Source organism: Sebastes fasciatus, chromosome 13 (genome assembly GCF_043250625.1).
Source record: "Sebastes fasciatus isolate fSebFas1 chromosome 13, fSebFas1.pri, whole genome shotgun sequence".
NCBI classification, from domain to species: Eukaryota; Metazoa; Chordata; class Actinopteri; order Perciformes; family Sebastidae; genus Sebastes; species Sebastes fasciatus.
The window spans coordinates 7244297-7270952 of NC_133807.1; the positions used below are offsets into that span (position 1 = coordinate 7244297).

The 26656-nt window shown below is 41.4% G+C and overlaps 2 protein-coding genes across 3 annotated transcripts; one reads left to right on the forward strand and one right to left on the reverse strand.

Moving 5' to 3' along the window:
* The first annotated feature begins 1590 nt into the window (after positions 1–1590).
* Positions 1591–11556, forward strand: cdr2l (cerebellar degeneration-related protein 2-like). Its single transcript, XM_074655203.1, has 5 exons — positions 1591–2030; positions 6277–6389; positions 8218–8366; positions 8857–9021; positions 9726–11556. The coding sequence occupies exons 1-5, from the start codon at positions 1952–1954 to the stop codon at positions 10660–10662; spliced, it is 1443 nt and encodes a 480-aa protein (XP_074511304.1). The 5' UTR covers positions 1591–1951; the 3' UTR covers positions 10663–11556.
* A 605-nt stretch (positions 11557–12161) lies between these two features.
* On the reverse strand, positions 12162–26560 carry arhgdia (Rho GDP dissociation inhibitor (GDI) alpha). Of its 2 annotated transcripts, none has more exons than XM_074655208.1 (6): positions 26405–26560; positions 16974–17173; positions 15108–15191; positions 14422–14498; positions 14218–14281; positions 12162–13804 (listed from the first exon to the last, which is right to left on the reverse strand). In XM_074655208.1, exons 2-6 carry the CDS (start codon positions 17161–17163, stop codon positions 13605–13607), a joined length of 615 nt encoding a protein of 204 aa, XP_074511309.1. In that variant the 5' UTR covers positions 17164–17173; positions 26405–26560; the 3' UTR covers positions 12162–13604. The 2 variants fall into 2 exon arrangements, with proteins under 2 accessions (XP_074511309.1, XP_074511310.1); XM_074655209.1 differs by lacking the exon at positions 26405–26560 and adding an exon at positions 19013–19416.
* Between the last annotated feature and the right edge of the window lie 96 nt (positions 26561–26656).

Sequence of the window (26656 nt, forward strand, 5' to 3'; positions counted from 1 at the left end):
GACTTTCTTTGCTTCAATTGGATTGTGCTGATTAAATTGAAAATGTGTGGGCAATATGCTCCACTAAAAATAATATTAACTGTCACGATAAGGGCATTCAAATGGATCTGCCGTTATTATTTAATATTGGGGACTTTCATGATTTCAGTTTTGTGCTTGTATGTAACATATTTCTAAACAAATGTGTGTAATCAAACCACACAGTAAATCTGGGTTCAGGTAGTATTCCAGCGGAAGCGTAGCACCCACCCTCCGGTTCGGGATATTATGAGATTACCCCACAGGTAAACAACTGTCAGCACTGTTGTTGTTGTTTGCCATGTTTGGAGCCGTGCGGAGGCAATCAAAATGCTCCCAATCTCATATAGAGCACCTTTAATTAGCCTCACCAATCAGTGATGATGGAGTCAGACCAAACCAGTGTTCAAACACAGTAATAAAACAACTTGTAAAAGGCAGTGCTGCAGCAGCAGGATAAAGAGTTAAACCTGCAGTAGGCAGAATGTTTTTGGCATCATTGGGGAAAAAATCCATAATAACCTTTCAGCATATTGTAATTCAAGTGCTCTGAGAGAAAACTAGACTTCTGCTCCTCCTCATGGCTCTGTTTTCAGGCTTTAGAAAAATCTGTGACGGGAGACTTTGTCTAATCACAGGTCATTTCAGAGAGAGACTGTTCCTATTGGCTGTGCTTCGGCTGGTGGGCGGTGCTTGGTATTTCCTCAACTGATCTCAACATGACTGCCGGGTCACAAACTTTCTCATTTTACAGATAAACAGTACACTACAAGACGTTTCTGAAAACATTTGAGGTGAGAAATAGGCATTACAGTAACAGAATATTGATTCATATTTGATCAACGCTGCCTAGTTTGACCGTTTGAACAGAGTTTGTGAAGAAGGCTGTTTGTGCCTCTACGCGTGGGTTGTTACCCAATCTGAACATGTACCAGCATTGTTTTTAGCATTTCATCATGAAATAGCCATTTGAATAAAGGCTTTTTATTTTTATTTTTTGCCAGAAGAGTGCCTTGGACTCCCCCTTTTTTTTTGAAGGTTTGCGAGTGATTGACAGCTACTCAGAGATGAGAGGCTTCAGCTCGGCTCTGATTGGTTGTTTTCCTCCGATCTGTGAAACCTTGCAGATGCCATTAGGAGCACCGGAGGACACAGAGGCACATGATATTTTTCAGATTACCTGTCTCATGCACTACTGTCAGGATATAGTGACCGTTTTATAAAAATCATAGTTATAATTATAATTGTAAAATGAGAAAAATTTGTGACCCGGCAGCCATGTTGAGATCTCTTCAGGAAATACCAAACACCGCTCACATGGCCGGAGCACAGCCAATAGGAACGCTGTCTCTCTCTGAAATGACCTGTGATTGGTCAAAGTCTCCCGTCACGGGCTAGATTTTCTAAAGCCTAAAAAACAGAGCCATGAGGAGGTGCAGAAGTCTAGTTATCTCTCAGAACACTTGAATTACAATATGCTGAAAGGTTATTATGGAATTTTTTTGCTAAATGATCCCAAAAATATTCTGCCTACTGCAGCTTTAAAGTGCCCACATGCTATTCAGCATTTCCGACAGCACTTGAACGCAGCAGCAGCAGCATCACTCCGCCACTGAGCTGAACAACCTGCGTCTGTCTGCAGGGCCCAGCTGCTCATCATGGACTGATGATGAGACAAACACAGCAGAAACACCGTGGCACTAACTCTGACTGCTGCTGTTTCATGTCAGGAGTGACCGGTCGGATCATGAGGTTTGGTTCAGATCTGCAGACGCTTCAAGGAGCAGGTGCGCTGCCGGGTTTCTGTCTTTAAGTCGTTTTTTGTCTCAAAGGGTTACACACTCTGGGAGGCTGCTCCGCTGCTGTTTGTTGTCACTTCCGCTCGAGCAGTCCGTGAATTAGCAAGATCACAAGAAGAAGTTGATCAGCATCGATGCTCCGTGCAGGCAGGATGGAGGAGTTTGTCACGGAGGAAGAGGAGCCATGGTACGACCAGAGGGACCTGGAGCAAGGTGAGATCTTCCTCCTGGGTTAGGTTTAACAATGCCCCATACACAATCAGTGGGCTTTTAGGAGAGATGGATTCTGGCAGGAGGGGGTGGATGGATGGAAAGCAGGGAGGAGGTTGCATCCACTGTAAAAACACATTTCATGCACGAGTGCACGCACTATGAAAACTGTAAACCCATGTCTCTGTCTCTGTCTCTGCATCCAGTGTTGGATCTCTGCTGTCTTCCTCTGCCAATTATTTTTGATCTTGTCAGTGATGTCTCCCAGAATAGTCCTGCTGTCTGTCTGTCTGACTGAGTGAATGTTGTCTCTGTTTCATCTCCCTTTTTGCAGGGTCACATCTTACATCCCATCACTCCTCTCCTCCTAGTTTTTTCTTTGTCTTTTTCTTTTTTAAATCTTTCAGTTGGGGGGCTGGGTGACAGAGGGATGTGAAATCTGTGGGGGAGGTAGTGGTGGCATTAATTAGGCTGTGTGAGGGGGGTGAAAGGGAGAACATTTCCTGAATTCTGGAGATGTGATTGATTTGGTGACTATTTTTCACCTCAAAACAGGCCTTAAAGTGGCAGTAGGCAGTATATTTTTGGCATCATGGGGGAAAATTCCATAATAACCTTTCAGTATATTGTAATTCAGGTGTTCTGAGAGAAAACTAGACTTCTGCACCTCCTTATGGCTCTGTTTTCAGGCTTTAAATAATCCGTGATGGGAGACTTTTGCGGATTGCAGGCCATTTCAGAGATGGCGTTCCTATTGGATGTGCTCCAGTTGGTGGGCGGTGCTTGATATTTCCTCAACTGATCTCAACATGGCTGCCGGTCACAAACTTTCTCATTTTACAGCTAAACAGTACACTAAGAGATGTTTCTGAAAACATTTGAAGAGAGAAATAGGCATTACAGTAACAGAATATTGATTCATATTTCATCAGCACTGCCCAGTTTGACCGTTTGATCGGAGTTTGCGAGTGATTGACAGCTGCTCAGAGACGGCAGGCTCCACCTCGACTCTGATTGGTTGTTTTTCCTCTGGTCTGTGAAATCTTGCAGATTCCATTAGGAGCACCGGAGGACACAAAAATCACATGACTTTTTTTCAGATTACCTGTCTCATGCGCTACTGTCAGGATATAGCGACCGTTTTATAAAAATTACTTTTTTTTAAATCATATTTGCTGCATTTCTACCCACTGCAGCTTTAATTGAACATGTAAGGCAGTCGGAAGTGCTTTGCCTTTTCACTGATGCATAATATAATGCAGTGTGTTCTCGGCCCTCTCAGTAACGACTTAAATGGATGCACTTCCATCGACAGAGTATCTCCGAGGAGATATGTGCATCCTGGTGAGTGTGTCCCTCTGCAGAGCCGGCCTCACTATCACCCCATCCCCTGATTACCTGCTGACCCAGAGAACTAAAGCAGCTTTGTGTCTCATCATCGCATTGTACATGGTCAGAGAGCAGACAGGCAGGTGGATTCTGCTCTGTGTGTGTGTGTGTGTGTGTGTGTGTGTGTGTGTGTGTCGCCATGCTGTCTGTATGTCATCTTAGCAATATTCAGCTTGGAGCTTGAAGTCATTAAGCCCCTGGCTGATCTGATTAGGGAGCCCCAGACTGGACCTCCTTAGTCGGGATCAGAGATTCCAGGCTTTAGGGTCAGATTGGAGGCTTCAAGCACACGTCATCCTGCGTGGGCTCAAAGTCGGGCCTGATTTTGCCCCAGAAATGCTGCCGTTATGTAACTTCTCAGCTCCCAGCTCGGAGATTTGTTGACCCCTCTGTTCATTATGATCTTGCAAACATATGAAGTGTGTCTGGTAGGGCTGACACCATTCACCTATCTACCGACTCAATACTATCACGATACTTGGGTGCCAATTCGATATGTATTGCGATTCTATAAATATTGTGATTCGATATTATGATTTATTGCGATTTTTAACAGTAGACCATGGGGAAAAGTTGAATCATACACTTCTAGGGACTTTTACTTTTGAAAATATCTAAATGAATACAATACAAATGTTTGATTTTCAGCAAGTATGTAGTCAGAGATGTCCTGAAGTCAAATATATCAGTCATTGTCAGGCATTATTTATAAAAAAAAATTTCCAGCAACCCAAAAATCAAAGAATAAAGACATTTCTCTCACAAATTAGTGGTATTTTCTTTTTCATTTATGAGGGACATTTAATGTTTTATACTTCTGGTGAATATAATCCAATCAGTCTTATTTCCATAGATGTATTTTGTATATAAAGTTCCCTTTGTTAACACCTTATTTTGAAAACTGGACGTAGTCACTCGTGTATACTTCCGTTAACGTCGCCAAGTCCGTCGGTAGCTCTCACGTCAGCTCCATTCTCTTTATACATCCATGGTCAGCTCCATCTGGGCCGTTTGAATGCATTTAACATAAATGTCAGTATATGGCTGCTCTACAGTCGTAGCGTCGGTGGCGGCTGGCTTGGCCACACGTTACTGCAATATGATAACGTTTCTTGTCCATGATAATTAGCATGCAGCTTTAGCCGTGATGTCTAGCTCTGCTTTTCCTGCAATGTGTGAAACCCAAAGTGTTTCCATACTTTACTTTATGTGTAGTGTTTATCACTGCAGGTCATATCCACGCAGACCCTCCGCTGTTTTCTGCTCTATCATATCTGCCGGTTTCTGCTCCCTACATCCGGCCGTCTACTGTTTGTTTTGGTTGAAGGATACGGAACTGATATGATGTCATGTTACCCAGACTACAACAATAAAAGTGGTAACTTCCTTCTACCTCCACATAGACTCAAATGAAGCAAATATATAGATTCTGGCATTAAAAGAATCAATTTCAAATTCGTAAAAAAAACAAAAACACGATACATACATAGGTGAATCTATGTTTTTCCCCACCCCTAGTGTCTGGGCGGATGGTGGTGTCGGTGATGTCATATTTGGTTTGTGCTGGTCATCCGAGGAACCTGTGATTGACCGTGAGGACAGCCATGGATAGATGCCATGACTGTCTTTGTGATGTGACAAGCCTTTTGTGTCATTAGGTGTCTGGTGATTGGTATTTCCTCAGCACAGCCTCTTGCTCCTCTCATCCGTGCGCACAATTCTGAAAATTACATAACTAAGACTCGGCACGTGTCGGCCCTCAGGAACAGAAACAGAGCTGTGACTGAGTTGGACCTGGGGGGGGTTGAAGGCTCGCTGTGCTCTCTCCTCACACACTCTCACTCAGCTCATTATCACTCGGCGGTTTAGACCAGTGTTATCAGTTGAAACAGGAAGTTACAGCCTGTCCCTGTCTACATCGACAGCATTGGAGGCAAATATAACAAGATACAGCACAGGCGTGTGAGCTAATGATAAAACCGAGGGATTCCAGCTGCATTCAGGCGTACAGTAACAGTAAATCACATCTAATGTCTTGTGTTTCACACCTACGATGATGTGTTCCTGTCATTGCTTACGCCCAGCACTGTGGTGGTAAAACACTGCATTCATGTCCAGTAATGGGTGTCAATGGCTCTCTCTGTTTCTTCCTGTCTTTCCACTCCTCCAGTGCTGTGTTGTTATGGGCTCCCAAGTATGCAGAGCCAGCAGGATTCTCCTCCTCCTACTCAAGTCCAGCTAGGCTTCTTTTCACCAGAGGAGATGAATAATGTATGCTTCAAGCTGTGTTATAAAATAACAGCAACTGTGAGGGTGGTGTCTGTGGTGTTATCACTGCTCAGACCCCCCCCCCCCCCTCCCCCCACGGTGTGCAGATGGCTACAGGTTTGTATCAATATGATCTGTGAGGTCCATCATTTTCTTTTCAACATGTTGTACTTGGATGCTTTAAACTTTGTTTGAATGCCTGTTATCTTTTTTTATTATGATGAAAGTGTGTTGATAATAAAATAGCTTTAAATAGGAACCTTCTGATCTCTTACCAGTTCCTACAAAACGTTTCTTGCATCTTGAGAGAGTAACAACCCAGAAAAATCAGGATATCAGAAACCTTAAGGGGTTTAATTAATGACAGGATGTTATGTTCTTAAATTAATTTTTCCTGATCAGGTATGGGGTTCAAGTGCAAGAAGTGATGCACACATCAATACCTAAAACGCACCTCAGCTGCATTGAGTGCTTCTAGAAGACAAGAAGCTGACAAGAAGAAGTCGGATACACGTGCAGTGAACTCCCTGTGCTCGACACTCTCACCACTTTCTGCTGTTTATGTCTGTTTTTCTTTCTTGGCTCCCGTCAGACCTGCACTTGGCAGCCGAGCTCGGCAAGACCCTTCTGGAACGCAACAAGGAGCTGGAGGACTCCCTACAACAGATGTACATCAACAATGAGGAGCAAGTGCAAGAGATAGAGGTATGCATGTCCCACATGTCGTAACTCTGCGAGTAAATGTTTCAGCTAATTATTGTAAAACTTGGAGCATTTGGAAGACAAATAAAAAATAAAATAGCGAGGAGGACCAGAAGTGTTTATTCTGTGAACATGAAGGGATTGGCGAAATTACGGAATCTGTCACCTCATCACCTCATCCTTGTTAGTCCGGAGCTTGGCTGAGTGTACTCAGCTGCAGACACATTATACAAATCCAAAGGAATAACTTAAAACGACAACAAAAACTGTCAAACTGTCAAAATGTATATTTATATTATGCTCTTTATTTTTTCAACACACTATACTATGACTTTTGTTTTATTTTTTTCAACATACTATACTGTGACTTTTTTTCAACATACTATACTATGACTTTTTACATTTTTTGACATACTATAGTATGAAATTTTTTGACAAACTATACTATGACTCTTTATTTTTTCGACATGCTATACAATGACTTTATTTATTTTTTCGACATATGATACTATGACTTTTTAATCTTTTTTCGATAAGTATACTATGACCTTTTATCGACATACTTGATATGACTTTTTTTATTTTTTCAAAATACTACACTGACTTTTTTTTAAAAATTTCGACATACTATATTAAGACTTTTTTTAATTTTTTCAACATACTATGACTTTTTTTCAACATACAATACTATGACTTTTTAATCTTTTTTCGTTAAGTATACTATGACCTTTTATCGACATACTATACTATGACTTTTTTTATTTTTTCAACATACTATGGCTTTTTAAAATATTTTCGACATACTATACTATGACTTTTCTTTTGACAACCTATACTATGACTGTATTGCAACCTACTATACTATGACTTTTTAATCTTTTTTCGATAAGTATACTATGCTTTTTTTCCCTAATAAATAGGAAAAACTATGACTTTTTCCTAATAAATAGGAAAAAGTCGTAGTATAATATTAAAAAAAAAAACATGGTAAAATAGGTTGAAAAAGTAACAAAAGTCATAGTATAGCATGTCGGAAAAAAATGAAAAAAGTCATTGTATAGTATGTGGAAAACAAGTCATGGTATAGTTTGTCGAAACATTTTTAAAAAGTCATAGTATAGTGTGTTGAAAAAATTTAAAAGTCATAGTATAGTATGTCAAAAAAAAAGTCTGTATAGTAGGTTGAAAAATAAAAAGGTCATAGTATAGTAGGTTGAAAAAATAAGTCATATTATAGTATGTTAAAAAAAACATAGTATAGTATGTCGAAAAAATTTAAAGTCATAGTAAAGTACGTCAAAAAAATAAAAAAAATCTTATAGGATGTCAAAAAATAAAAAGGTCACAGTATAATATGTAAAAAAAAAAGACATTAAAGTAGGTTGAAAAAAGTCATAGTATAGTATGTGGAAAACAAGTCATGGTATAGTGTGTTGACATTTTTTTAAAAAAGTAAGTATAGTAGGTTGAAAAATAAAAAAAGTCATAGTATAGTATGTCGAAAAAAAGTCATGGTATAGTCTGTCAAAAAATTCAAAATGTCATAGTACAGTGTGTCGAAAAATTAAGAAAAAGTCATAGTTTAGTATGTCGAAAAAAAAAGAAAAAAAAATCATGGTATAGTATGTAAAAAGAAAAAGTCAGTATAGTAAGTTGAAAAAATAAGTCAATATATCATTATCATTCAAATTCAGATTTCTATTTTTTCAAACTGAGATTCTTTACACGTACCCCCATTCCCAGATTGGGAATCAATGAGTTAGATCCACTACTGAAGATTAATTTAGTCACTAATCAAGTCATTTTAATCTTAAACTTGTCTCCCTTGCAGTACCTGTCCAAGCAGTTGGAAATGTTGAGGGAGATGAACGAGCAGCACGCAAAGGTGTACGAACAGCTGGATGTGACCGCCAGAGAGCTGGAGATCACCAATGAAAAACTGGTGCTGGAGAGCAAGGCCTCGCAGCAGAAAATAGACAGGTGATGTGACTGAAAAAAAAAACATGTCTGTAACAAAATTGATGTCACAGATCACCATCGTCATCATCACATCAAAAAGGGATGGTTTGAAGCCAAACAAGCATAAACCAACTAGAGGCTGGTACATTGATACATCTTAATACCAGAAAGTAGCTTTGTCAAATACATCGCTCCACATTTTTGCTGAAGTGTTTACAGGCCATCCCCTCTACAAGAGCAACTATAGAGGACTTAACATTTCTGCTCTCTTTAGCAATTACATAATCGGGGATCGAAGGTCTTTACAAATCATATTAGTGGTCTTAATGCTAAAGGTTTCAATGGCTTCCTCTGTTGTTCTTTCTAAATATGCTCCTTCACATTCTTTATGTTGTAACAGTTGCTTGCCGTAGCTTTAGGAGAACAGTATGCTCAGCAAAGAGAGAATAATGAAGTCACCTAATAATAATGACATAACGAGCGCTGAACAAACATTTGTCCGTGTGCACAGGTTGACAGGCACCATGGAGACCTTGCACGGTCAGGTGGATAGCCTGACGGGTCGGGTGGAGGAGCTGCGGACTCTGGAGGAGCTGAGGGTCCGCAGAGAGAAGAAGGAACGGCGCAAGACTGTGCACTCGTTCCCCTGCCTCAAAGAGCTCTGCACTGTGCCAAGGTCACTAACTGTCGGGAGATTATGTTCTAATGTGCAGTATGAGCTGAGAAATTTGACTAACTTTTTGATATCGTACCTTACCATAGAAATTATTTTACTGTCAAATGTATAAGGAGGGGGGGGGGGGGGAATTCATAAGAACTACAAAGCCAAGTTTAAAAACAAGCTGAACTAACTAGTCTAGTTTAGCAGAGTAGCAGTAACTGCCCACTATAGTGGAATTAACATGATTTGATGCACTTAAGTTACCTTAAAATTCCATATTTAAATGTATGTAATTAAAGATTAACCTATTAAACTAGCTCATTAGATAAAATGGACAAGATAACTGAAGATGAGTTTTTGTAGATACTGCAATTGGCCAAACAGTGTTACATTAATATCTAATGTTTTATTTAGGTTTTGTGTAGTCTGAAAAAATACTTTGAAAAAAAGGCATAAGTTTATAACTTATGTACAGTATCTGTTACAGTTTTGTAAGAGCCTTCAAACTTTAAACCTGGTTTTCCTCTGTTTCTGTGGTTACTGCTCTCTTCCTTTGTAAGGCAGGCTACAGTTATTGGTATAATCTCATGACTTATTATAGGTTTTATAATGCCTTTTTAAGTTGGTGCATTAATTGTTTAATACTTTACAACTGTACAATCATACAAATTTTGCTTGAACTCCAGCTCACTTAATGATGCAATACTTCCTTTCATCAGGTATGAAGATGGTTTCCTGTTGGCCAACCCGGGCAGTGTGGACCTGGCTGAGACCCGACCAGTGGATGAGGAGAATGAGCGCCTGAGAGACATTGTCTCCTCCCTGCGCTCAACTGTGGCCACAGAGCGGTCCCAGAGGGAGGACGCCGAGCGGGAGTGTTCCGCCGTGCTGCAGGAGTTTGAGCGTCTGGAACAGCGTCTCTTAGGAGCAGAGGGCTGCCAGCTGCGAGTTCAGGAGCTCGAGGCCGAGCTCCAGGAGATGCAGCAGCTGAGGAAGTCCAGGGTGTGTCTGATCGGGGACATGGAAGACGGCCTGGAGACGCTGCTCAGGAATGGCCCTGAGACGGACACCCCAGAGGAGGGCTTAGGGCTGGAGGAGGGAGGTGAAGGAGATGCTGGGGAGGCAGGGGGCGCGGGGCAGCAGGGAGGCCCTGTGAGGAAAAGCTGCAGTGACACAGCTCTGAACGCCATCTCAGCCCGCGACGCCTCAGGTAGGCGTCAGGGCAGCTACGCCCTCCATGCCAACGGCGTGCGCAAGCGTGGCATGTCCATCCTGCGGGAGGTGGACGAGCAGTACCACGCCCTGCTGGAAAAGTACGAGGGGCTGCTGGGGAAGTGCCGGCGTCACGAGGAGAGCCTGTGCCACGCCGGGTCGCAGACCTCGCGGCCCGTCTCCAGAGATCCCTCCATGAAGGAGTACAGCATGATCTGCGCGGGGCCTTCGACACCGGGGGCTGTCGCCGCCCCTCCCACGCCCCCTCAAACTCCCTCCACCCCGGAAGCCCTGGAGGGGATCAGCAGGCAGGTGGAGCAGGTGGACAAACGTCTCAGCCAGAACACGCCAGAGTACAAGGCCCTGTTCAAAGAGATCTTCTCCCGCTTACAGAAGACCAAGAGTGACATGGGCTCCACCAAGAGCAAAAAGAGTAACAAATGAGCTACTGATGCAGGTAATACATGCACTGAAAACAGACTGCACAAGATTAAGTTAATTTACCTTTTTGAAGACTTCTCGTCTTACATTTGACCACTTATGGCTCTATGGGTGGATGCCAGTAGTCACGGAAGTTGGGTAATTAATGATGCATATTGTTAGCGGTGGATGGCTGATTAATCTGAAACTGCCAAATATATTTCACGACGCGGGTCGTGAATGTGGTCATCAAGATCGTTGATGTGGATGAAATGCCTTTTTCTGAGTGACCATAACAGACAAATAATCAGAAGGGAGGGGTTTGTTCCGGTCTTAGGACAGTCTAGTGTGTGGTGTAGTATTTGTAATTGATGTACTGATAGAGAAATTATTTAACTATTATTTATGTAAAACAATAATTAAGCCAAATAATTAATATATTAAAAAAAATAAAAAAATAAGCCATTGGCTTTGAAACTGCTTACTGCATTTGAAGCATGTATCTGTCTAATAAACACTAAGTCTTTAAAAGCAGGTAGAAACTAAAATCACACAAGCTTTCAACCAGCTTGAGGTTGCTTAAAGACGCAACAGAGTGATATTTGACTGTGTGTGTGTATTTTGAATTAGTTGGCTGGTACAAATCCTTCAAGACTGCTGCCAAATTGTACTGTGCATACGTGTTTGATTTGTTTACTTACATGGGTTATTATAAGTTATCTGGAGAAGGAGATGAGATGCCTCTGTGGGGTTTTTACAGCATGCATTACAAGCCACAGGGGAATGGTCTGTTTCAGGGATTCTTATGATCATTACAGACATGACGACATAATCAGTTCTACGCTGTGCTACGACATTGTCAAAGTTGTTCTTGTAGGTCATTCAAATTGTTTTCTGTTGATTAAAATGAGAAATGTATCGACCGCTTTCTTTTTCTGTAAGTGCTCAGGGAGTCAACGAATCAAGTCATACAGCAGGTTGAACTAGAATTAGTCAGTCGCTCTCTCTCGGTCGGTCGCTCGCTTGCTCGCTCTCTGTCGGTCTCTCAGTCGCTTGCTCTCTCGCTCGCTCTCTCGCTCTCTGTCGGCCTCTCGGTCGCTCTGTCTGTCGCTTGCTCGCCCTCTGTCGGTCTCTGACGCTTGTTCTCTTGGTCGCTCCCTCTCTTTCTCTCTGTCGGTCTCAGTCGCTCGCGCTCTCTCTCTCTCTCGCTGTCTGTCTGTCCCTCACCCTCTGTCTCGGTTGCTCTCTCTCCCTCGGCCTGTCTCTCGCGATCTGTGCTTGCTCGCTCTATGTCTCTCTGTTGCTCTCTCGCTCTCTGTCGGTCGCTCGCTGGCTCTCGGTCAGTCGCTCTCTGCCTCGGTGGCTTGCTCGCTCTCGGTCGGTCGCTCTCGGTCGCTCGCTCGCTCGCTCTCTCTCTCTCCGTCGATCGGTCGCTCCCTCTAGGCGTTCTTGAGATGGCGCGTTCACAAGAACGGGACGGACTGACCTATGGACAAGGTATAATAAAAACAGGACATAGCAGGCCCAGTCTGAACACTTTATTCCGAACACAGGAGATCAGTAAACTGTAAGTATTACAAGTAGCACACATTGAGTCAAATCCAACCCACAGAGAAAAACATCAGTCCATGACACAAGAGCTGAGCGAAGCTGCGGAAACAGACTTCATTCCCATACTTCTGGAGTGTATAAAAAAGGAAAATACTTTTATATGTCTGATTAGGGACTGAATTCTCTATACTAGTTCAAAGGTCAATTACAGACGACGTTTCACCTCACTGATGTTGAGCACAGAGTGCTGCTGAGTCAGCGGGAGCAGCATGTGGTTGTAAGAGACTGGAGGCACAGCCAGCATTGGTATTTCTAAACTTGAGTAATACGAGGTGAGCTGTTTAACAGTCCTTGGACGCGGTGGAAATATGGCCTCAGGGACTAGAGGACAACAAGGGGTGATCATTTAAGTTAATTTAACTGATACTTAGAAAACTACAAGTACTGCCAACAAAAAGATGTGTTGTAAATAGAGCTAACATGATTGGGACCAACACATAATGGCTTTTACAAATCATCAAACCTGAAATAAAAACTTAAGTCCTCAGTCCTGATTCCCTTTCCATGTATTACAAGTATTGTTAAAACAGGCTCACATGATGATCTGGCAAATATAATCTGAAGGCAAAAGGCTCAATTAAATTGTCTATTTCTTCCTATGGGTTCTTGTTAAGGCCACATTGCTAAAAGGAAAAAAAAAGCCAAAATACCCTGATCAGGAGAGGAACAGCCACACCTACAGCGAGGGGTCACAGGGGGGTTAGAGGTCATTTAGTTTCCCCCCGTTCTCTCAGCAGACTTTGTATGGCGCTAAATAATTTGAAAAAGAGGTGGCCTGAATTCCAAATAATTTACCAAGACCCTGGTACAAATAATCTGCTCAAAGGCTTTAGGAGGGCTGCGTCCAAGGGTTGTGTCCAGCAATGATTGCTCAGTGACCGCACAGTGGCCACGTACATACAGCACTACTACTTCCTGTACAATGCTTTCCAAGGCAGATCACGGTAATTGTACAAAACAATCGGGAAAAATAAAGAAAAGACAGCAGTAAAGGGCAGAGCGAATCAATAGTTTATCATTTTTCTGAGAGCAGTTAACTATATTTTTTTTAACTTTTTCTTTTATAAACAAACCATAACCGCAAAATCTGGATTGTGCATGTTGTTTGCTTTCTCCATTTTTTAAAGATTTGATACTTAACAGAAAGGTGCGGGTCCAAATAAATGAAAGCGTTACAAGGGGAGGAATGATGGAGTGATTGGAATTTAGAAAAAAGGAAATATAAGAGCGGGTTGTCGATGGACGGAGAGAGCAAAAGCTTAAATCAACACATCCAGACAGGAATAATGGAATGACGGCAAGAGAGAGAGGGACAAAGCAGAGGAAGACGTCGATGGAGGATGTTGAAGAGGGGATCAGTCTGTCCAGTCTTTCTTGATAGAGAGGCACCACTCCCAGCTGAGATGATCGTGTTGGTCGTCATCGGTGAACTTGGACTTGATGGTGTAGTTGCCGCGGGCCATCATCCCTTTGGGTGACTCCTCCACGGGGGTGATGAACTCCTGTACGGTTGGTTTGGGCGCGTAGCTGCCGACCATGTAGTCCGACTTGTCAACTGTACATTAGAGATTTATTAATAATAGGCTTATTAACAACAACAACAAATTCCATGATAATAAGTCAAGCAAACAATCTCCACAAAATTAAACATACGGTCCAACCTGCAGGTTTATCATTCCAACAAGAAAGTAGATTCATTTGGGACCTTTCATAAAAGGAATAGTCTATCATTTTAGGAAATATGCTATAAAGTAGGCTAAACTAAGCTGCTGTAGCTTCATGTTTACTGTACAGACATGAATGGTATAGATCTCGTCATCTAAGCTATAAAAAAAAGAAGTGAGTAAGCTTATTTCACAAACTGTTGAATTATTCATTTAAGTAAAAGGACGCTACTTTACATGGCATTTCCAAATCCACCTAAAGGAACTGCAGAGTTTAAATGAAACAATTGGGGGGCATCCTTACCTTTTATTCCTTTCCTGTATGTTTGTTGACAGTACTTCAGGCCTGACACAATTTCCTTGTTGACCTGCAAAAAGGCAAAATGCATCATATCCTGCTGAACAGTTTCCCGTGACAAAGATAGCTCACGGCAGCTGCAGTAACAACCATCATGACATCATGAAAGTCTGCGACATCCTGGGCTTGACAAAGACCACACTCTCTCACCTTGAAGGAGATTTTTATTCTGTATTCGATTCCCTCCTTCAGCACGATTGGGGTCTTCTTGAAGCCGGTCAGGTCTCCTGGAAGGGGAAAGCAGTACAAGCATGAAAAGAAAAGTCAAGCAAGAGTGAAGACTCAAGATATACAAGATCAGTTTGGAACAATATGCAAGCATTTTACAGTATAAAATATATAACCTAAAGATTAATAAACATGTAGGGATTTTCTAGTTTATTTTTAACCAGAGAAACAAGAATTACATTCACAAAAGCAAAGTCAAGTTGTATTTTGATTTTCAACAGCCTGTAGTAATGATACTGACCACCAGGTGGCACAGTGAGCCCAGCTCTCCTGCTCTGTTGTAGCTCAGTGTGACCACTGAGGGGGGGAGCAGGAGAGCCATCAGGAAATGGCTCATTAAACCACTTACACAGGAATCATGTCATTACTAATTAGCAGACTAATGACTCAGCAGGTCATTTAGACTATATTTGCACATGAGGATGGGAGTGATTAGTGTTCATTAATTAATGTTACTATGAGCTAATTCGTCCAGTGCATCTGCTGTAAGGAAAGACAGCTGCCTAAATGTGGGCCTTCTGTGCATTCAGGTAGAAAAATCTTTCAGATGTCGATGTGCTGTTAGGGTTTTTGTCCCGATCCCAAACTGCCGTGTCTGCTGTACTCACCCTGCAGGTCAAGGACCAGAGGTTTCGGAGCCGAGTCACATACCAGAGTCATTCCCGTCACCTGGACGTTGGGGGCGTTGGGATCTAAGGGAGAGAAAGATCACATTATCCATCACCAATTTATAGCTCCTGAGAGAAATACTGAGAGAATACAACTGTGCATTTGAATTGTTTTGCTTTCAAACATTTAATGAGCAGGCATTGCTTTTTTTCATCCACATAAATGATCAATCACACACTAGTTAGATTTAAAAATTGGTTGATTTATGTGATCGCATATCTCCTTTTAAGGTCTTCCAGATGTACGTGGTTGAGTTGATATTATTCAAAGATTTTTCTACATCAACATATAAAATGCAAAAAAATATGTTACTTTGGAGAGAGTATTACTATAAACCCTTTTTGTCTATTTTACAAAAGCCGTACTACTCGAATGCGAGTATGAATCTGCTCAATCATTTCAATTCAACTACCTTGTAGGGCTGGGATGATACACCTATCTCACGATTCAATACTATCATGATACTTTGGTGCCAATGCGATATGTATTGCGATTCTACAAGCATGGCAATGCGATATGATTTATTTTAACACTAGACCATGGGAAAAAAAATTTAAATCATACACTTCTGGGGACTTTGGAAAATATCTAAATTAATAAATTACAATGTTTGATTTTCAGCATGTATGTAGTCAGAGATGTCCTGAAGTCAAATATATCACTCATTGTCATTTTTTATGTATTACATTTTTTCCAGCAACCCAAAACTCAAAGCGTAAAGACATTTACCTCACAAATAAGTGGTATTTTTTTATTTTTATTTTAAGGGACATGTAATGTTTTATACTTCTGGTGAATATAATCCAATCAATCTGATTTCCATTTATATATTTTGTATACAGTTCCCTTTGTTAACACCTTATTTTGAAAACCGGACGTAGTCACACATGTATACTGCTGCTAACTTTGCCAAGTCTGTCTCTAGCTCTCCTCTCAGCTCAGTTCTCTTTATACATCCATGGTCAGCTCCATCGGGGCCGTTTGAATGCATTTAACATAAATGTCAGTATATGGGTGCTCTACAGTTGTAGCGTTGGCCCATTTGACCACTGAGATGAAAGTGACGGCTGGCTTAATCACACGTTACCGCAATACAATAACGTTTCCTGTCCATGACAGAGTTAGCATGCAGCTTTAGCCGTGATGTCTAGCTCTGCTTTTCCTGGCAACGTGTGAAACCCAAAGAATTTCCATACCTTACTGTATGTGTAGTGTTTACCACGTTGGATTTAAAATGTGAGGGTGCAGGTTGTATCCACGTAGACCCTTTGCCGTTTTCTACTTTTTTATTTCGGCTCGCTGCGGCCGGCTGCCGTTTGTTTTGGTTGACGGATACGGAACGGATCTGACGTCACGTTACTCAAGACTACAACAATAAAAGCGGTAACTTCCTTTTACCTCCGCATAGGCTCAAATGAAGCAAATATATAAATTCTGGCATTAAAGGATCGATTTCATCGATTTTTAATTTTTATTTAAAAACACAATACATAGATGAATCAATTTTTTCCCCCACTCCTACTTACTTGACAGTTTTCAGTGCTCTGAGTAACTGAACTGTTTTCACAACAAATAGCTGAGGTTTGATTCCCTGCACTATTAGCAGAGCAAGCACACAGAGCTGCAACTTGTTGGAGAGAAAGTTATGGACACACACACACAGCACGAACACATTTGGAGACATAGCCTACAACAAGTAGAGGGGAGACTCATTGTAAGTTTGCAGTGGTGTTTGCATCAGATGGCTGAAGTTAGATTTACAGTTGTTCTAGAAGATCCTTTGAGTTTCGACAGGGATCACTAACCTGCAGCTGCACAATCCTTGCCCAGGAGGGCCTCCTTGTACTTGCGCAGGCTTTCGTCATCTTCGTCCAGTTTCTGGATCTCCTCTAAGGTCTTCTGGGCAGGTGGTTTGTAGTTGACTGAGATTTCGCTCCCTTCGGCTTCTGCTGCAATCGCTGCCAGCTGCTCGGGTGTAGCGTGGTCCTCTTCCATTGTGGTGTTGCTAATCACAACAAGAAAGTGACAGCGGAGAGATTAGAGAACAGGAAAATAGAATAATAAGGACAGGCAGCAGGACTCCACACAGCAGACTGCTTCCCTTTTCTACTTTTAACTTGGCTTTAATGAAACTGGACCTACATGTGCAGCAAGGCAGCACATGGTTATTAGACATCCGGCTGCTGAATGATTATAACAGATTACTTATCCAGCTGCTGTTTATTTATCCTGATGTTTTCAGTGTGGAGATACTGCCTTTAGCTCTATACTGCAGATTGGAGCATAATGGAATTTGCTTGGCATGGCTCAAAGGAAGTATTAAGTATGAAAACATTTGAAACACGACAGCAACAACTCTGTCCACACACAGTGACAAGGTTAAGGATGACAATCCACAGGCCTTGCTGTGAATAGTTTCTTTTTCTACGCACAGACAGACCACAGATACCAGGCTCACTTGACAACGAGAAGAGATTTCTCAGTAAAATAAACTGTTCACAACAAACTTGTGTGTGGATCATCACGGGTAACTTTATCATTATTTTTTGGCATGAGACAAGGCAGTTTTATTTCCTTTTGACTCTTAAACGCCTCAGAGTATGCTTAGAAACAAACACACGAAATGTACACACTAGCAGAGACGAGAGCCAGGACACGTCACCCCTCTCTACATGGCTTTGGAGCCTCTAGGGCCACAGCGGTGACATACAGCAGAGGCCGGAGGTCTAAAAGCTATATCCGAGCTCCAGGCTTCTCCCTAACTCATTTCTCAGAAAAACAGCCGTGCTAATGCGGCCATCTACGTCCAGCTGCACTGTCACAACCAGTCGCTCCCGATTAGACGAGAGGACGCCGATCCTGAGCAGGGAACGGCACAATAACATTATCTGCATTTTTTTGTGAGAACATTGGGAGGTGCTATAAAACTCAATTGTTGCTCATAAAAATGCAGTGAAGAGGAAAAAAAAAAGATTTATCTATTAATAACATCTGGTGCACATATGCTGGGCGCAGCTATACAACGCTGATCAACACCTGCAAGCCAAGAGGCAGCTGGATGATGGTGCACTCATAACACTTGTTCTGTGTTCTCTCGTTCTCCCTGCAGTCCACAGACGACACACACATCGGTCTAGTGGTGTATTGCAAAACGCAAGTATGTGCTTGTTGCTACAATTAGTTGAAAGTTTAAAATTAGTTGAAATAGTTTTTAGTTCCTGATTCAGGCAGAAACCAACTCAGCCATAAATGTGTTATTTAGGAGAACTGATCCTACTTAGTGATGTTGTGGGGTCAGTAGTTCGGTCATTATTCAATCTGACGCCTACAAACTTCTCATTCTAAATGTTTTCGACATTTGCATGTTGAAAGAACCCCAACTTCCTGTATTTGGGTGACTTCAGCCGAGCAGGAACTAGAGCTGTCGAACTGTAGAAGAGGATTCATCCCTCTGAAAAAGTAAATACTGTATACTTCATTTATGTTAAAAGGGCTAAAACAGACCTAAGAATTTCAATGCTCGAGTCAATGATGTAGCGAACAAATCTACGTCCAGAAAAACCAACTACCCTAAAATAAAAAGAGGAAGACGTGAGGTGATGAATAAACTGCTTCTCCATTACAGTCTAATCAAACTAAACTACTTCTTGGTGTAATTAACTCCGTAATATGTGTTTGCACGGTTTCATTTACTGTTGTGTGAATGCTAACGTGCAGGTTAAAGGTCATCCTGAATCAACACGGGCAAGCTAACAAATCAGACAAAGGCAAACACAGGCTGAACACATGCCGACCACAGGTGGAGCCTCTCTCAATAAAAGTAATACCCCGACGCACTACTTACAATCTGAGGAACCGCAATAAATCACACGACTGCAAACGGGAGATCCACGCAACAACACAAAAACTGGTTTGTCGCCCTGCCTGTCGAACGCTCCTCTCTGTTCTATTGTGACTGTCATATACTGTTGGGTATTAGCCAAGCAGGAACTGAGAACACACAGTGCCGTTTTTTTTTTTCCAAATGGGGCCTCTGTGCTCCCAATACGGCACAAATTCCCTTTCTGCCAATAGCTGGTCAGCTGTGTGTGAGTGTTTCTGGTCGGAGGGAACGAGTGAGAGGCTCCTTGTTGCACACACACACACACACAGAGAGAGAGAGATAGAGATAGAGAGAGGGCAGATAACACCACGATGGTGTGATATCGTTCTCGAAGTATTGACGAACAGGTTGCTTTTCTGACTTCCTCTACTCTCCTGCAGCACATTGTGCACTGTGACTGCAGCGTACGGCCACAGAGGAGGAAGTGATGGGTCCTTTTAGACAAACGTTAGGTAACGAGCTACACTTTACACACTTACAGAGTCCCTAAAGACACGTAGGAGGCGTCTGCTATATTTAAACTCTATGGAGGACAAAAATGCTGGACTTTTAAAGGAGAACACACACCGATTTAACATATTGAAGTCTGTTATTTTTTTTAAAACTGTGAGACAACAATGTTAGCGATGCAATGCTAAATTGGGGGAGTACTCTGCTGACACTTCCCCTCAACACTTTGTTACAGACTGAAATGTGTCCGTGGTAATGTCAAGAAATCAAATTTAGCATCAACGTCTGGTTCGATTCATGATCTCGTTTACTTATTCATTGATCAGAGAGCTCCTGATTTTAGAGCTGAGATGATTAGTCGATTAATTGACTTTATTAAATCAACAGTGAATTAATTCGCAACCATTTTAATAATCAATAAATCGTTTAAGTTATTTTTCAAGCCAAAATTATTTGGTTGGAGTTTCTCAAATACGACTATTTGCTATTTTTTTAGTCGTCTATGATGGTAAAGTAAAAATCTTTGTTTTGGACCGTTGGTCCGGACAAGACAAGACATTGGATGGCATCATCTTAAACTCTGAAATATAGAATATATTTTATAGATCAAACGACAGATCAGTTAATCAAGAAAAACAACCAGCATATTACGCAATAAAAAAACAATTAGTTGCAGCACAACTGGATTAAAGTTAAACTAGTCTCTGCCAACCAGTCTCGCGTTCAAGAGAATAACTTAGCTGTATTGTTAACATCAAAATCAATACAAACATGCAAATTATAAATAAATAAAAAAAACAATAAAATTACTTTAAAATTAAAAAATAAAAGTTTGGGATAAATTATAAGTTTATGAGCAAAAATAAAGCAATTTTGATGTTTGATTTATGTTATTGGTCACTTTGAATGATTAACTAATGATAATGTATAAAAATAAAGATTTTAAATTTGTGACGGTTCGCATTGATATCGGGACGGCTTAGGTTATACTTTTGGGGCGGTTCCAGGAGGATGGTGAAAAGTTAGTTGAGAGCCCTTGGCATAAAAACAATTCTAACTATATACTACTATAATCTAGTATGAATATCTTTGCTTAGTGTGCAGCTTCCCTGTAGTCTTTCACTGTCAACAACATGGTTACCAACAGAAGCACATGCAAATTAAGAAGGAATTGTTAAAAAATGCGCTACGTAATGTCTGCCCACAGCCACGTCACTCATAGATGCCATCTTAATAGAGTATGAAATTGTTGAATCAGCAAATTAAAGGCCCATGCACTGAGTAAAATGGATTAGTTTAAACAATACTGACATAACCTCCCACATAACGATGCACATTGTTTCTGGCTAACCATGCTGTGGGCTGTGGCTAACTGGCTACTTACTAATCTGAGACAGGAAAAGGCTCTGTCATTGTTCAGCCTGCTGTGAGACAACCACACAGGTCATGAGACCATGCAAACAAGCACTGGACATGAACCTGTCCACCTCAGTGTTATCACCTTCACCTGCACAGTCCCTCTCCTACAGGAGGATAATCGCTTTGCTTGACAGAGCTGAGCGGCTCAGTTTTACAAACACACCTGGCTTGGCAGCAGCTGAGGTTTAGGATTAGGGCCAGTTCCTTAGCAACACCGATGAGCAGTGAGATTACAGAAAGTGGGATTACGGCTAATGAGGCATTTGGGGACAGGAGAGGAAAGTGTTTTGGAGGTGTCAGTGGTGACACATCAAGAGGATTGTCTCGGACAGGAGTCATTAACGTCATCAAATGTTACTGAAGATCAACGAGCTCAATGACGACCAGGGAATCCCTGTAGGATGTTGCAGGCTGTATGAAGTGTGTGTAGGGGGGGGCAGACAAAGGGGTGATATAGTTCATAATAGTAATTAGTCAATACTGCCTAACCAGAGTTTAAGTAAAGCTGCAGAATACAAAGCTGTAGATCTACATCTTCATGTCGTCAAACTGTCGTTTGATGTAATCTTATGGGCTCCGTTTAAGGGATGCTAATTTTGAATATTTTTTTCTAACCGATAACCGACCCTCGTTAACCGATTATTAACCGTTAACTGACTAGATTGGTGCGTTGCATGCAGCGGGTGCGCAAGCTGCACTGTATGTGCAAAACAGACAACTGAGTCCCCCAGCATTGTCGTGGACACATGCAGCCACTTTCCCCAGTAAAAGTCTCCAGCGCATCATTTAGTAGAGCTGCGAGGTGGTCAGCGTAACGTTAGCGAGTGACTGACAGACTGTGTGTGTGTGTGTGTGTGGCGGTGGTGAGTGTGGGGTTTGTCGGTGACGTTATAGCTGTGAACGTAGCAGCGCATGCACACAGTGTGTGTGTACAGTTTGTCTGTGAATAAATGCTACAACTCCTGAAGACCTGAGCCAACTTCCTGTATCTTGCAACACCGGCTCAGACTCTCTTAAGGTGGGCCATTAAGGTGGACCAGCTATTCTCCTTTAAGTTTTGCTCAGCTTTTTATTTACTTTTAAATATTTCTTTTAAACTATGGCATTAATCGGTAAAAATGTCTTAATGCCCCTTAACGGTTAATTATTAACATCCCTACTCTGTCTGATGCCATTGATCATACAGTGGATGCTACGGGTCATGCTCTTCACAGGGAGGAACAACAATGTGGTAAAGGTGATAACGCAGCAGGCATATATGGCAGCCAGACATCAGAAAAGCATGAAACCCAACAAAGGCTTTGTAGTTCGTGCACAGTAGAGACACCTTTACTGATGGTTTGAGAAGAGGAAGTCCTACTGCTGATGATGATTAATACTCAGAGTTACTGTTAACACAACGCACATTTACCTAAGAGACATGCAACAACAGGATATGAATGTTGCTTCCCTAAAAGTAACTGAGAATTGGCAACCTTTGTGAAGTGACATTTAGCTTCTGGCTCCCTATTGAAGATGTCACTCAGATCTATGGCCGCTTTGATCTCGGTTAGTCTCTTTCATGCAACACTCGAGGTCTGCCTGAGACCTTTGCATTTGTCCCTTTTATCCACACGATTTCTGCACACTTCAAAATGCATCTTTGTCATGATGCTTTAATAAAAGCTGATCAGGTAGGTGAAACACTCAAAGAACAATTGATTCAAATCAACATTTTGGTTAGAGATGCACTGGATCGGATATCGGTGACGATGGGGATGATCTATTCAATTCAATTCTATGTTCATATACTATACACATTATATACTGGGATTTTAATTCCTGTTCGAGTTTTGACTAATTTGTTGCTGAATTAAAAATGTTTATACTTCAATTGTAATTCTTTTAATTTTGAAGATTTTTTTGCCAATTTGCTGGTGTACGATTTATTATTTTAATAATAAATAAAAATTTACTAAATTCATATCCGTGTATTTATTTGTTACATTTTGTTTTACAAAGTTAGGAAAGCAATGTTTAAGTCAAGCCTGATGATTCCTTACACATAAAAGAATGATCCCAGTCACTCCCACACAGTGAGGCATACAGCTTATTAATTAAACACTGGTATAGGCGTGGTACTCTGTTTCGGACGATACCCAAAGCCACGGTATCGGTATCGGGACTGTAAAAGTTGGATCGGTGCATCCCCAATTTTGGCCCCATTGACCCTCCTCAGGTTGTTGTGAATGACTGATTCTGCAACAGTTCTAATGCAACTGGAGCTGTTGAAATTAGAAAACTCCTATGTCATTTTGTACACTTATCCAAAGCATTCCCCACTGACCACATTTCTGTCTTTAATAAAACACTTTTCATGCAAACAATTGATTAGAATTTGATGGATATCAGCTGGAATTCCTGTCTAATCAAACTCTTACGTGAAGAGCAGCACTTGTAGCTATTTTTATTTTCTTGCACGATCCCCTTTGTGAAAAAACAATTCAACTAATGACTGCACCCTCAAACAAAGGGTGCATTGCATGTCAGACAGCTACCGGGCCTCTTTGTCTTTCAAGAAACGACTGCAAACTTCCTTTTTCGGGCAAGATGACTCATTTCCTTTCGAGCGCTAAACCACACAGGGCAAATCTGAAGCACAGCTCATCCTCTTAACGCTCCACCTGTGAGGCTAACCCAACCTTAGAATGTTTTAAAGATGCTGTTGTGATATTAATGCAAACGGCCGCTGGCTAGATGTTATGTCGGTAGATAAAAATCCTGCTGGGCCCCACCAAGTATGTGGATGTAGTGCAACACATACCAAAAGTTTTGAGGAAGTGTTACACCAAGAGCTTCTGGCAGAGCTGAGGCAATGCAGAGGAAATCAAACTCAACAGAAATAGAGAAGATGGTGAGAATAAAACGGATGAAAATTAGAGAAGGAACAAGATAGAAAAACCTGTTATGAGCTTGTGACTATTGATTAAGTGAAGAAGAGCTTTTAACAACGCAAGATAACATTTGCAGGATGTCCTGTCACTGAAATTGCTATTTCAGTAAAGAAGACAGATTCCCCTCACAAAGAAAATGAGCCACAGAGAGAGTTGGCCATGAGGGAAAAAGAAACAAATCCTGTCTCTATCCCAGGAAGAACCAGAACAAATAGGAAGCTTTAAAAATAGCCGGTGAGAAATCCCTGAGTGCTGCAGCAGGAAGCTGCCAGTGAATGGGGCAGCCAAGGTGCCAGCTGAAAGGTCAGGGCTTATTCCCAGATTCGGGTCTGCCTCCCTAGACGACAGCCTTGGTGGAGGTGACGGACTCTCCACCAATACAGCTGTATGACGGTTTCCTCCAACAACCTGAGACTACAACAGGTGGTATGAACAATCAAATTCAACCCACTGAGGGCTTAAAAGGCAAAAATCAAGGGTGAAAAATTAAAAAACGTATGGCCTTTAAAAAATATAATACATTTCACAGTATTGAAGCCCATCATTTCTGAGAGGATGCGATGCTGAAGGCTACTATTGAGTCTGAGGGAGGCCATGCTCTGGGTGAGGAGGACCACACAATGTGAGAGAGAAAGGCTGATCATTACTAGCTCACACTGGTCTGTGTAAGGGAGCTGTGACTCTGAGCTAAAACAGAAGAGGCCACTGACATGATTTGTCATAGCATAGAAAAAAAATGAATTTCAAAAAGAAAAAGACTTAACCATAGTGGTCCCAAAAATACTTTAGAAAAAGATCAATGAATTGTAGCATTAGTGAAGCCGATCAAAGTCTCATATATACGTTTTTTGCCGGTCACACACACACACGTGTGCAGCCGCAACATGATGGGGTGATGGTAAATTATAACGCTATCATGATGCATTCAAATGTAATTGTGTAAAATGTAGCTTTTTGGTGAGAAACTTGAATACATACAGTTGTTTGCATGACTTTTTTTTTTACAGCAATAGAAAATAGAAAATAGAGAAGGAATTATGAGCTGTTTCATTTCCAAACACTAGCTCTAAACACATTATAATATACAATTAGAACTACTAATGCCAAGAATTTTTTTACTTAAAGCAAATATTTAGATAAAAATACAATCATTTTCTTTCCAAATCATTTAAATTGTGTTTTCTTTAGGCAAATACCCACTATAGACTATACTATAACAAAGTAAAAGGATCATTTTTGACAGTTGGAATGAAGCACAACATGGAAGTGAAAGCAGCGCTCTGTTTATTTAAATGTGAATTTGCAATAAAAATATTTTGTCCCCTTAAAATCAATGATTGATTGATCACTGATGATCCCAATCTTGAACAAAAGAATTGTGATTATCGTTCTGGCCATAACCATGCAGCCCTAGTAGTAGATATTGCGCATTTGTTGCTTCAGCACTATAAGACAGGATGTACACACCTTCCCTTTCTAAATATCAGCTAATATGTACAACATTTTTCAGTTCAGGCATGTGGTTTTGACCCTTGCACTCCTCACCGGGAGCTGCTGGAACATGTACAAAGCCTATTATACAGATTTCTTCGGGGAAATAGCTACAATGACAATGCAACATGCTGATTGTTTAGTAGTTAATTCTCCCTCTCCTGCTCAAGATCAACAAGGTCAAACTGCAACAATGAGACATCCGGCCAACACTGCGCATTCTCAGGTTGAGAAATGAAAAGGCCATGACAGAAATGTGTTATCTGAAAGTTCTCCAAGTCCCAGAGTGGAGATTCAAAAAACATCTTCCAGGCCATTTATCACACACACAGGAAGGAAAGGGAGGATTCACAGTTTGCCTGATCTCTTTGAGAAATCACTTATTCAGCTGAGCACACACAGCTCTAATTATCACACCAGAGTACATAAAGAGGGACTGTCACTTGAAGCCTTTTTGATCTCAGCAGTAATCTATGTGCACTTGACCATGAAAGCGTCTAAAAGAGCCAAAATGGAGGCTGGTTTCAGGTATGAGCCCTGCAGGCCAACTCACATTAAAAGAGTTCATTCCAGGAAGTGGCAGAAAAGGTTCATGTGCCACATGACAAGTCGAGTCACACATTAAAGTAGACTAAATACAACCTCTGCATAAACTTTTAGGTCCACTAGTGAATGCATCCAAACATTGAGTGAGGTATTGTGAACAAGTTAATGCAACTGATGATCTTTAACGTTGTTGAACAGCTCAGATCAACACCCGGAAACGACCAACCAATGATTGCGTCTGCACTACTCCTCGCTGCCGCCGAGTAATTTAGCAACTAAAGACAGGATTAAGATACTCTAATACTACAATAAGATAAATGTGGATTAAAAAGGCTCAGTCCTGAGAACAGGAAGTTGTTCTTTGATAAACAACCTCTCCTGGTGAAGTTGCTAATACTTCCTTATCAAAGTGCCGAAAACTTGCTAAACTACACCAAAGCACCTCAGAGAAGTCTGCTTAGCGTGTAAAGTTAGTTATTCTGAGAGTTTATGGAGTGTTTCTATCAACTCTTACCTTTATATCTCGCTGAAGGCTTGTAGGATAGGACAGTCTCCTGTTGGTGGTGGCGGGAGGAACCAAGTGAAGCCGTTGGAGGAAAATCTGAGCCGACGGCTGCTGCTGCTGACAGGGGGACACAACGTCCGGTTTCCTGCCTGCCTTCAAAATAAAAGCAGAACAATAAGTTCAAACCACCTCTGAACAATTAGTTTTTTTGTCCACAACATATTAGAATTTCTCATTCATTCATTCATTCAAACAAAATTG